The 13,723-nt window shown below is 37.8% G+C and overlaps 1 protein-coding gene across 4 annotated transcripts in view; it reads left to right on the top strand.

Moving 5' to 3' along the window:
• The window catches only part of LOC107663339 (protein EFR3 homolog A-like), a 57,913-nt gene that overhangs the window by 2,957 nt on the left and 41,233 nt on the right, over nt 1-13,723 (top strand). For 2 of the 4 annotated variants that reach the window (XM_016453546.1, XM_016453545.1), the window contains exons 1-2: nt 218-374; nt 10,336-10,421. The exons of 1 other annotated variant lie outside the window; for it this stretch is intronic. In XM_016453546.1, the coding sequence (XP_016309032.1) occupies nt 241-374; nt 10,336-10,421 (220 nt within the window). In that variant the 5' untranslated portion in view covers nt 218-240. Of the gene's footprint in view, nt 1-217; nt 375-10,335; nt 10,422-13,723 lie in introns of those variants that run through there. One more of the 4 variants, XM_016453547.1, reaches the window with a different exon arrangement.

The following is a 13,723-nucleotide window of genomic DNA, read 5'->3' as shown; positions in this document are numbered from 1 at the left end:
GTTCCTTTGCTCAACTCCAAAGAACTCTTTATGCCACAAAGTTCTATATAAAAACAAAGAAGCTTATCTGTACAAAAGAGTTCTCAATATTTTACATGAATTAGTTATAAAATATCTATTGATATTAATTTTTCATATTTATTAAATATTATTTAAATGAAACAATATACTCACACACCACACACACACACACACACACTATATGTATGTGTGTGTGTGTGTGTGTGTGTGTGTGTATGTATGTATTTGTATGTGTGTGATCCAGACGTGTTCCGATCCATATGTCAAACCCAAACCCCCTTTCAAGCTGATCTGATCCAAACGCAGTGCATCGGACTGGGGTCGGACGGAACCGAGTGGAGGAATGCCTACCGGTAAGAACCCGAGCCCGAGCCCGAGACGGTCACAGCCTCAACCCTCTGTCATTAACTTAAGACGGTTTATGGTGCAAATGTTGTGCAGCAGTGTGTATGTGAGAATGAGTCAAGTGTCATTAGCCTACTGGGGTTCTGCTGATCTCAGCTCTTCCCTGCTGCTTCTGCATTAACAGAAAAGCACAAAAAGTACTATGGTATTACATTGTTTTGGTATTCCTTCAAGTACCCTAAATAACTAGGTACATGAATACGCTAATCATCCAGTAGTATCATGGTATTCCCAGAGTTCCCATGGTCATTGACAATGCAGTCTTTTTTACCCATGATCCCATGCAGGGCAATGAGTCAAGTCAGACTCTGTTGAGGTGTTGGCACTGATGCCATAGACCTTGACAGCAGGTGGCACTGGCATGTGATTTAGTGTCAGCATAAAATTCTACTCAGCAGGGTCCAAGATGGACAACTTATGTAATGTATTTGGATGTTCCTGAAGAGCTTATGAAAGTCTTCTGTGGCCAAGAGACACTGTTGTGCTTCATTCTCCAGTGTTATTTTAGTATTACTGAGATTCTGTTGTAGTTTTTATTAATATTTTGAATTAGTTTTTGTCACATTTTCTGTTTTTATTTCAGTTTTTATTTAATTTTCAGTTATTTTAATATATCAAGTTAAACTAAATTGAATAAAAATTTAATAAAAAAAAGTTTCCTTGGCAAATAGCTGAAATAAGTGTGTGTGTGTGTGTGTGTGTGTGTGCACACTGGTTTGGGTGGTTTATGAGGACACAAATTTGTATAGGCTAATGACATGGGTATGACACAGGTATTACAATATGAAGGTGGTTTATGAGGACACTACTTGTGTCCCCGTAATTCAAAAGGCTTAAAAAACATATTAATGGTGTTTTTTTTGAAAATCTAAAAATGCACAAAGTTTTCTGTGAGGGGTAGGTTTAGGTGTAGGGTTGGTGTAGGGCGATAGAAATGACAGTTTGTACAGTATAAAAACCATTACACTGATGGAGAGTCCCCATAAACCACCAATACCAACGTGTGTGTGTGTGTATATGTGTATGTGTATGTATATTTTATATATATATATATATATATATATATATCACCTTTATTTAACCCTCTAACTCTAGCACTTTCTATTCTATTTTAATTCTACTTTATCTATATTTATCTTCTTTTTTTATAAAAAAAAACCCAAAAACAAAACAAAAAAACAAACAAACACTAGCTTTCTATTTTTTCTATTTTATCTACTTGTTTTTCTTTGTGTGTGTGTGTAAATGTGTGTGTAATATATATATATATATATACGTAAGTCACTTTGGATAAAAGTGTCTGCTAAATGACTAAATGTAAATGTAAATATATACAGTATATATATATATTTATACGGTGGCCGAGAGAGCTCAACGCACTGCAAATGAAAAAACACATGCAAATAAAAATAAAAAAAACACCTGCAAATTAAGAAAACATCTTCATCAACACACGCGCTGTAAAGACTCACACCACAACCAAATACAGAAACGCACTGCAAAGACTCACAACACAACCAAATACAGAAACGCTCTGCAAATTCTCACAACACAACCAAATACAGAAACGCACTGCAAAGACTCACAACACAACCAAATACAGAAACGCGCTGCCAATTCTCACAACACAACCAAATACAGAAACGCACTGCAAAGACTCACACCACAACCAGATACAGAAATGCACTGCAAAGACTCGCAACACACCAAAATACAGAAACTCGCTGCAAAGACTCACAACACAACCAAATACAGAAACGTGCTGCAAAGACTCACAACACAACCAAATACAAAAACGTGCTGCAAATACAGAAACGCACTGCAAAGACTCACACCACAACCAGATACAGAAATGCACTGCAAAGACTCGCAACACAACCAAATACAGAAACTCGCTGCAAAGACTCACAACACAACCAAATACAGAAACGTGCTGCAAATACAGAAATGAACTGCAAAGACTCACAACACAACCAAATACAAAAATGCGCTGCAAATACAGAAATGCACTGCAAAGACTCACAACACAACCAAATAAAGAAACGCGCTGCAAAGACTCACAACACAACCAAATACAGAAACGCGCTGCAAAGACTCACAAGCAAATACAGAAACGCACTGCAAAGACTCACAAGCAAATACAGAAACGCGCTGCAAAGACTCACAACCAAATACAGAAACGCACTGCAAAGACTCACAACACAACCAAATACAGAAATGCACGGCAAAGACTCACAACACAACCAAATACAGAAACGTGCTGCAAATATAGAAACGAACTGCAAAGACTCACAATACAACCAAATACAGAAACGCGCTGCAAATACAGAAACGCACTGCAAAGACTCACAACACAACCAAATACAGAAACACGCTGCAAAGACTCACAACCAATTACAGAAACGCACTGCAAAGACTCACAACACAACCAAATACAGAAACACGCTGCAAAGACTCACAACCAATTACAGAAACGCACTGCAAAGACTCACAACACAACCAAATACAGAAACGCAGTGCAAAGACTCACAACACAACCAAATACAGAAATGTATATAATTTAACTTTTCTTTTATTTCAAGTTAAAAAAAAAACAAGATTTTAGTTTCATTTATGTGAGGCCTATCTATACATACACACTTGACACATTTATGTGTCATTTATTTATTTATATGTTATTATGGTTGGTGTTGTTTATCAGCTTTTTAGGCTGATAATTTGTTGGATATTGTTTTGTTAGTTTTGTTTGTTAGTTTGTTAGTCTGGTTTGGTATTGTTTACTTTAAAATGGTTTTGGTGGTTTAGTTTAGCATGTTTTTTGGCATTGTTAAATTTAAATATTATTTTTCCTGGTGTTTTGGTGTTGTTTACAGTATTGCTATGTTTGATGTTTGTGACATTGTTTAGTTTCGCATGTAATATAGTTTTGTGTGGCATTTAGTTTGCCATTTGTGATATAGTTTAGTGTTGCATTATTTTGTCAGATTGCGTAATGTGTAGTTTGACGCAGTAGACCAGACACCCCTGAGGGTTATTGCTGCTGACGCTCTGCACTCAAAAGAGAAGTACAACAAACACACACACACTGAGAGTAGGGTGACCTCTCCACTGAAGTACAAACACAACTCCCACACCCCTCAGAGGGAGTATGATAACCTCTCTGCTCTGACACACACACAGTCTATTTCTGGGCAGTCAGCACCCTGTAAGACGAGCCCTTTATACTTGAAGAAAATGGAGAGAAAAATTGATTCTGTTAATGTTATGTGGCTGCATTCACACTACAGTCCTATTTCCTTGACACAAAATATGACTTTTTTTCCCCTGTGTATTTACATTTACTTAAGACGTCACTGACTGCAACTAGCGATCAAACATTGTTTAGTAGTACTTTTACTATTACATTATATTGCATGTGCTTGACTCTAAAATGTCTTAAAGAGGTTTACAAAACATTGCAAAATCTGATATAGATGTCCGTTATGTTGTGACATAAGATAAATAACTGGTTGTTTTGTTGATTGCCCTGATAACTCACATGTAGGTTTAAGTATGCATTAGCAAACCTTACTTGAACGGCAAGTGATTTACATCTGAAAAGGCCTGTCTGCCATGTTGGCTAATGATAAGGGATAGTCAGAGTTCGGGTCAGTTCAAGGTTCATAGTGTGATTCTCTTATAGCATACATTGTTTGTGCTCCGGATTTACATTTTATGAATCTTGTTCAAGCACAAACAATCAAGTTTTTGAATTTGGAGCACATTAATAAAAATAAAAAAATTAAAAATAAACTTTTGTCAACTACATAGCTGTCCTCTCAAATAAAGGACAATTATTATTATTTAAGTTTGCACACCTTTACCAGTTTCTGTTGGCAGCAAAGCATTGGCAAAACCTCTGTTTGGATTATTGCCAAATTTTATAAATCTTACTCAGGTCCAAATAATCAAGTTTTTGGAATCCGAAGCACATTAATAAAAAAAAATAAAAAAAACTTTTGTCAACTACTGTCACGGTCGGTGGTAGTGTGAGGAGCGCGGAACGAGGAGACCAGGAGTACTAAACAAAGGGATTTATTCTTGTCACAGGGAATCACACGTAGCACGAGGAGAAGACATCAACATACAATTCCAGACCAGGGAGAACTGAACGGGCTAGAACTAAATAGGGTAGATAACGAGGGGCAGACAGGTGATGGGGATAACTAATAACAAGGAACAGGTGATACTAATAATGTGAAAAGGAACTGGAAGGACCAAATAAGGAAAACAGGAACTCAACGGGAACATACACGTGACAGATCGCCCCCCTCCCGGACGGCGCGTCCTGCGCTGTAACAGTACCATCGGGGAGGGGGGTCGGGCGCCCTGGAGGCTGGTGCAGGATCAGGAAGCCATGGCAGAGCAGGCAGTTCGGGTTGCCATGGCGGAGCCGGGGACTCGGGAGGCCATGGCGGAGCCGGGGACTCGGTAGGCCATGGCGGAGCCGGGGACTCGGGAAGCCATGGCGGAGCCGGGGACTAGGGAGGCCATGGCGGAGCCGGGGAATCGGGAACCCTCCGTGGGCTTAACGGGGAATCGGGAACCCTCCGTGGGCTATACTCGGGATCCGGAGCCCTCCCTGGGCTTAACGGGGAAACAGGAGCCCTCCCTGGGCTTAACGGGAAATCTCGGGAACAGGAGCCCTTCCTGGGCTGAACTGGGGATCCGGAGCCCTCCGTGGGCTATACTCGGGAACAGGAGCCCTTCCTGGGTTGAACTGGGGATCAGGGTAGCGCTGACGTGCTGCTGGCACTGGAGGGTGCTCTGGAGGAGGAGGCACAGCAAAGCGCTTTTGAGGAGCCGGCACCGGGGGGCGCTCTGGAAGGCACTTACGAGCCGACACTGGGTCCACATGACACGAATGCCTTCGTGTAGAGAATCGGGTCGGGGTTCGCCTGAGCCACGGCGATTAACATCGCTCGTTCCTCCATTTGGACGGGGAGAAACGAACGGGAAAACAAAACAAAGACACTTCAAAAAACGAAAAATAAACACGGGTAGAAGGGGTGCCGCTTATTGTCACTTTTGGGTCTGGAATTCTGTCACGGTCGGTGGTAGTGTGAGGAGCGCGGAACGAGGAGACTAGGAGTACTAAACAAAGGGATTTATTCTTGTCACAGGGAATCACACGTAGCACGAGGAGAAGACGTCAACATACAATTCCAGACCAGGGAGAACTGAAAGGGCTAGAACTAAATAGGGTAGATAACGAGGGGCAGACAGGTGATGGGGATAACTAATAACAAGGAACAGGTGATACTAATAATGTGAAAAGGAACTGGAAGGACCAAATAAGGAAAACAGGAACTCAACGGGAACATACACGTGACAACTACACAGTTCTCAGATAAAATAAAGGGCAATTTATTATTATTATTATTTATCAGCAACTGGACTTATTATTAATGTTAAATTAAGTAATTATTGAATTTATAATAAGTTTTTTTCTTCTTTAGTTTTATTCTTCTACAGAGGACTTGGGTTTGCACAGCCTTAACAGTTTCTGTTGGCAGCAAAGCATTGGCAGAACTTAGTCAGAACTAAGTCATTGCCAAATTGTACAAATCTTACACATGTCCAAATAATCACGTTTTTGGAATATGGAGTGCATTACAGTTATTTGCTAAAATAAAGGACATTATTTTTATTTATTTTTATTTTTATTAAGAGCAACAACAATTATTATTTAAATATTAAGTTAAATCTTATTTCTTATTGATATTAATAAAAATGAAGTTTTAATCTTTTGCAGAGGATTTGAGTTTGCACACCATTAACAGATTCTATTGGCAGCAAAGCATTGGCTAATACTGACTTTGGATACAGAAGTCATTGCTTGCTAGTTTGTAGTTTGCACACCTTGCTGAAAATGAGAACTGCTGTTTCAATGTGATTTTATGCCTTTTTGTTCTTTCAGCTAGGATATCTAAGCAGCATGAGATGTAAAATCTTTCTCATATTGCAGTAAAAATTGCTATGTCAAATATTTCCAATTTGTACTTAATCATATATCAGATTTGATATTGTCATTTAGATTTGATCTGTTTCAAATATTGGTGAAAAAAAAGATAATTGATTGACAGTGTAAATGCTGTTGAAATGTCTGTGTGCAGGGGACAATGAACGCCCAGCCTCTCTCTCGCTTTCTCAAGGATCTTTCTGCTTCTCTCTCTCTGAAGGATGTCTTTATTTATCTCTCTCTCAAGGATCTTTCTCCCTCTCTCATGGCTTTGAGATGATAATGTGCACGTTTGCAAAGCAAAGTTTGATCTTCCGTTTTAAGTGCGTGAGAGAGTTTGATCTGTGCGTGTGTTTGATCTGTCATCTGTTTTGTATTGGTGTTCCTCTCTTTCCTTTCGGCAGTGTCTCATTCATATGCGCAGTGGACGACGTGCTAGTGAAGATTCAGTGTGAGGGAAAACATCAAGGGAAAGCGGCGGCGTGTGTGTTTTGTGTTGGTCAAGAGTGTGCACGCGCATGGTGGCATTATTCTGTCAGATGCTTGTGAAATTTTCAATGTGCCAAAACACCAGCATCATCAGAATTAAATACTACTCACCCCTCTGTCCTCATGCAGAAGCGTGCGTGTGTGTGTGTGTGTGTGTGTGTGTGTGTGTGTGTGTAAGGGCTGTTTACTCACTTGCGCACTCAGGCAGAGGGGTGTGTGTGTGTGTGTGTGTGTGTGTGTGTGTGTGTGTGTGCGATAGAATATGGTTAGACTTCCTGCACTGTACAGCACCTAGAGAGAGAAAGATAAGAGAGACAGAAAGACAGCGATTGTCTACCAGGTCCAGTGAGCAGACACAGACATGGACTCAGAGAACACTGATGCTGGTAGGTCTGATCCACGTGTATTTGTGCTTGTTTTTTTTTGTTGTTCTTTTGTCCTTGATTGCTTGATTTCAGGTAATTTTACAGCATATGTAATATATCGAAACATTAAAATATACAGCCTGAATATCTTCAATGGCAAAATATTAGGTGAAAAAGCTTTGATTAGAATGAACAGTTGGCCAGTATATCGGCAAGGCCAATATTTGTCTGTTTTGGCTGATTAATAGAAGTGGTAGTTCTCCCTTGTGCCAAAGATGTCCGACTGAATGTGTGTGATTGTAGTGATTCAAAGTAGATGAATTTAATGTAAATTTATTTAAATCAAATTAAGTTTAAATATAATTTGAAGCTCACTAACAACACACTGTCAGCATGCAAATTAAAATATTGATATATTTTTACAAAAATGTAAAAAAAAATTGAAAAACTAGTTAACCTCAGTAATTGACTAGTTGGTCATTAGAATTAAAACAATGACATTAATTAAAAAGCTCCTTTCCCATTATGTAAACTGTACTTAAAAAAATATATATAAAATTAATAGCCAATAAGTAAATAAATAGCTGAAACCATGGTCCTTGGTGATTCATAAAATGCAAGTCAAGGGCTACCGTCACTGTGAGAGTAAAAAGAAAGCTGATCAGGCAACACATAATATCCATGACACCTGATATATTGAGGTCTTACGAAGTGAAACGATCAGTCTGTGCAAAAAACATTATTATCTGTAACCCTATAGCCTCGGGCAAATAGGGAAGTCTGATTCCTTTCTGCGATCTGGTTCTTTCGGATGATAAAGTTTCAGTCTTGTTCTCGGGTGAGAAATTAAACCAGTTGTAGTAAAGTTATTTGGCAACGAGCAGCCTCTAGCTATTTCACCAGAACAGAATTTTACACATTGCTACTTGAATGAATGAATGAATGAATGAGAGATTTATATAGCGCTTTATTGTGTATTGCTGTACACCCAAAGCGCTTTACAGTCATATACTAGGGGTCTCTCCTCACCCACCACCAGTGTGCAGCATCCACCTGTATGATTTAGCATGATTTTTGCTCATGGTGAAGTATGTAAATGCTGCTGACATCATATCTGTTGCAGTGTATCGAGATTGTGTGCATGAAATAGACACTTCAGTTCAATTAAAGTTTATTTGTATAGCGTTTTTACGATACAAATCGTTTAGTAGTAGCTTATCAGTGGTGACTGTCAGTTTATGTACATATGGCAGAAATGTATGGAAAAATCCATTAAAGACGTAATCAAACAGACACTGATGCAGTCCAAATGCTAAGAAGCACTAATTAAATGTCACTGTTTTGGTCAATGATTTCAATTCATCACTGTATTTGGAGCTTATCTGGTGGAACCAGATGGAAGAACTCAGGCAGCAGAATCCAAACTATTTCAGCTGAAACCGATTTTTCCTTGTTTTTTTTTTTTTGCTTTTTGCTGTTTTCAGGTTGATAAAATTTCGGTGCATCACTATTATTAAGTTATCAAAAAATAGCAGTGTTTTTTTTCCCTTGCCATTATTTATTTTATTATTATTAAAAAACGCTTTCACGTATCAGATGTTTTATCCCATCTATTTTATTATTTTATTCTATTATTTACATTCACTTACAGGGATAGTTCACCCCCCAAAAATCGATCATTTATTTACTTACCCTCGTGTCATGATAAATGTGAACTTTCTTTCTACTGTGAAACATAAAAGGTTTGGAATGTCAGTTTAGGGTGATTAAATGATGATCAAATGTATTTTTTGGATGAAATATGACTTTAACATAAAACAGACCATGTTTACATTAATATTTCTCCAGGACAAGCATTTTGACCATTCATGCACAGCCATGCCATGTGTCAACTTTAGCATTATATTGACTCCTGATCTTTAAATATTGGCTTCAACCACTGAAAAGCCATATTGGTCGATTACTAATTAGAACTATGAAGAACATGGAACAAGAGAGAAAAACAGAGAGATTATGAGTTTGAAACAGCATATTTACATACTGCCAGAGTAAATTCCATGCACACTTCATGCTGTTTTCATAACCTCAGTCATATTTTTTAAAAGCTAGAAGTTTGGAGACATTTGCGTTGCATTATGGGAAATAGTAACTGAGCTAATGATCTCATAAGCGCACAGCAAATGTGCAGACGATGCAAATCGCGTAAATGGTTGAATTTCTCTCAAATGTAAAACCGGTCAGATGGTTAGAAGAGATAAGAGGTTTTCCGTTTCTTTCGCTCTCTCCTCCATTCCTTTTTTTTGCTCCGTATTGACTAGCTCATGCATATCTGCCCTCCACTCCATCGACCCATGCAGGTAAATTTAGCACAGCGTGTGTATCGGTGTGTTTTTGGGAGAGTGTATTTGTATAGACTTTACCTTTCTGTCAGATGGCAAAGGATTATGGGTTTTTACATCATAGACTTTGGTCTTCAGCTTCAAATATGAACAGAAAGCCAGGTATATACACACTAAAGCAAACACACAGAGGAGAAAGGTCAGAGGTTAAACTCTAAAGTGGAACCTTCTAGTTTAGAATCAGATTAAAACAAGAGTAGGTCGATTGTAGTCTTAGACAAACAAGATTTTACATTGGCTGTGTCTGTAACCAAAGGCATCTGTCCAATCAGTGATGTTTTTCTATGAAGGAAACCAATTTCAGACCAACCCGTCTAATAATCTATATAGAACAAATTCAAGTGAGCTTTGCAAGCAAATATTTGACTACATTGCTTATTTCTCAGTAGAAAGTTGAATAAATATAAATATAAATGTTTTTTTTTTAGCTTTCGTTTTTTGATTAGATTACTACCCACAGGTTGTTTTGTGTTTATGTCATGTGCACACAAAGGTCTTAAAGTTCTGCCTTCATTATTATGCATCATGGTCTGTCTCTCTGTCTCTTTCTCTCGGGCTCTGCTCTCGCTCTTCAAACTCTTAAGCTATTTCAGGTCCTCATAAGGTTAAGAGGATTTTCTCTGCAAGCACTGAATCAATCTCTTCATTTCCCCAGATGCTCTCGTGTTGGCAGTAATGGGGATTCAGCAGGCACCAGTGGGAAGCAGGATTTGCACCCAGCTCTGGGGTGGCCCGCACTGGGTGAGCGCCCCCTGGTGGCTGTGGCTGCTTCTTCTCTGTTATGAAATAGCTTTCCTCATGGAAATGTAGATGAAGAAGATAACAAAAACTTGATGATTTTGTTTTCAGAATGCCCTTGACATTAGTATTATTTATGTATATTGTCTCTTATTTGTGATTGACCGTTTTAGCCTGGGCTTGTTAACTTGTTTTGTGTTTTTTGAAAAGAAAAAGAAAAAAAGTGAAATCAAATTTGGAATTGGCGTTCAGTTGGCTGAATTGTCACTTGCCCTTTTTAGATCATACTGCTCTGTTGATTGTGTTTATGTGTCATTTATGCCTTTCAAACTTAAATATTTGGTTCTCTATGATGAATAGAAAGTGTTTGTTGTGAATTCTGCGGATTTGTCACCAAATAACATTATCTAGCCAGCTCACCTGAAATTTTGTAAATGAGTTTTGATATTTAGTCTTTTGATAGTATTGTAAACAAATGAAGTCATGTTGTAAGTTATTCCGTCAATTTCCAGAATCGTTTCTGAATTTAAAGCTGACATAGAGACACATTATAACACATTATAATAATAATTTATACAGCATATTTATAATTTATTTAATTTCCATCTATTATTGCACATTTAAAAAAACGTAATATTCTAATATTGTTTTTAATATAATATAATCCAATATAAGGTTCCTGTTAATTTTTAAATAATGAGTATTTTTTATTTTTTTATGTAAAAAAAAAAAGTAAAACATGAACGGAAAACATGATAATATATCTATATTCTCAAAGAACATAGGCTATATTGAAGAGTTCATTTGCAAAAAACGATAACTCTATTTTAATTTTTTTTTCAGAAATCAAACTTTTTTATTGCGGATTCCAAGTAATATCAATCAAACTGCAGTTGGGTTGTTTTGATTAAGTAATAATAACTTAAACAAATACAGGTAATTTACAAAATTAAAGTTCATTGAAAGTATGTTTTTTTTTACATATTAAAAGTTTGTTTTATAGCAAAAGCAGATAACTCCAACAGTCGTTTTTTTTTTTTTTGGCAAAAGCAGATAACTTCATGTTTTAGAGTTTAAAAAAACACTTGTTTAATCTTTGTAATCCTGTTGTTGTTTTGATCATAAACTGTATGGATGTGATTACAAGCAATACACGGAGCTTTTCCCTCACCTTTGTAACGCGCTGTTTTGCAAAGTTCCCTGAAAACGTTTCAGCTTTTACCGGTATTTTCCTTTTTCGCCCTGAAGAAGATATCACAGGTTCATCAAGTTTGTCAAAATAATCCAACCTCGATCACTTGTAGTCAGCTTTGACGAAACTCCTCTCAGCTAGCACGTCTTCTTTGACTGCGTTTACACTTGGCATTAACATGCGATCACCGTGATCTGATCAAGCAGATCGGATCATCAGTCAATCAGGACACGGCGCGTTTACACTTGGTAACATCAGGATGGTGGAAAATTAAGAAATTTAGGAATTGGATTGTTCATAATATGTTGCTGTTGTTATTGTGTGTGGTTGTTGTGTACTACTGCAGCTTTTGAGTCCAAGACAAATTTTCTGTAAAGGACAACTTAAGTTAAGTTAACTTAACTTAACTTAACTTAGTGTGAAAATGGGAGAAAATGTAGAGAATGTATTTAATCACTTCAGCTCCTTTACTGAACACCATTATTACATAATTGAAGACTTCACGCTGTTATTGGGTGGATCAAATTAAAATATGCTTTTTAATGCATCTGATGGAGTTGACAAATTAAGTTATGAAGTGAATAAATGTAAATTTTTAGGAAAAAAAAAACATTTTCAAAAAAACCTGTTCCCTTACATGGTTCATTAGCTTAGACCTTTCTCTACAGATATATCAATTTACAAATAATGTATCAAGCGTTAAGATTATTGTTAAAAATTAGCATTTTTTTTTTTTTTTCTTTATTATTCCTTTATTATTATTTTTTAAGATTATTCTTTCAGAGTCCTGGTCTCGTTTCTCTCTGTCACCTCACAGACGTAACTTCCAATAATCATCTGTAATTGGTTGGCTCTCCTGCCAGTCCCATTATAGGGCGAGTCCTCGTGCAGGTATTCGGTTCAGGTGTGTCTGAGTCTCAGACCAGGGTTGAAGCATTAGGCAGAAAGGTCACTGTTCTGGCCAGGTTTGAGGTTCTGGGGGTCTAAAGGAATTAACAAAGGTCAGAGGTCATGTTGAGGAGGTATAGGCAGGTGCCGCACTCAGAAGCTGACGGGACCTTCAGATACAGACACACCTGGGAGAGGAGATCTTTCCTTAGCAGACTTGGTATCTATGTGTGTATGTTTGTGTGCGATCATGATGATTAATACAAACCTGTTGCACACCCTTTGTTAGTAAGATTGTTGATGCATTTGTCACTTTGCAGTAGAGCTCTGCTCGCTCACCCGCTCTCTTTCACTATTCTATTTATTTCTCTCCCTCGCAACATCTCTCGCTTTTTCCATCTTTCTGAAGTTGGATCAGGTGTTTGAGCTGATAATGGCGGCTCCTTTTCCACATCTCACTTTACAGTCCCTGCAGACACACACAAACACACACACACACACACACACACTCTGATGGCATATACACATGCATGCACATGCAGTCCAGATTTATTATCCATGCTGGAATGGATGAATGAACAATTTCAGCTCTAGCTGGTGAAGGGCTGTCAGAGCAGCGTGTTTGTGTGTGTTGAAAATGAGGAGTGTGCGTGTGTTTGTGTGTGTACTGGCTGCTTTGCTGCTCTCAGATTTCTTCTTTGACCTTTTTTAATAATTAATCAGCCCTTCAAACTGTGTGGCATCGCACACACTGACACACACACACACACACACACACACACTGTAGTTTGCATTGTGCCTTTAATCAGTGCACTTACACATTACATCCTGACAGCTAATTTTAATATCATGCATATGTAGATTCTGAAGTTCTTATTGGCTTGAGTGGGTGAAGTCTGAATGTATGTGTCAGACTGCTTATTTTGCATATCTGTCCTATCTCATTAGGGCCATTCTTGCGTTCAGAAACCGTTAGATGGTACCTTAGATCTGTTTATTTCATTAAATGCACAAATTCAAACTCATTACAATCATTTGTGTTCATGCAGACTGAACAGAAAACAAAGTTTGTATATATATATATATATATATATATATATATATATCTATGGTGGAGACAGCATCAATGATTATGAGTTCCATAGTATTTTGTCGCGCCGTGCCACTCGCATCCGGTGTAGACACGGTGTAACATTGGTTTTGCTTTGTTTCACAGAACTAATCA

This window comes from Sinocyclocheilus anshuiensis, unplaced genomic scaffold (genome assembly GCF_001515605.1).
Source record: "Sinocyclocheilus anshuiensis isolate Anshui unplaced genomic scaffold, SAMN03320099.WGS_v1.1 scaffold2060, whole genome shotgun sequence".
NCBI lineage: Eukaryota > Metazoa > Chordata > Actinopteri > Cypriniformes > Cyprinidae > Sinocyclocheilus > Sinocyclocheilus anshuiensis.
The sequence above is the reverse complement of the archived record's forward strand: the minus strand, read 5'-3'. Positions and strand labels throughout refer to the sequence as shown.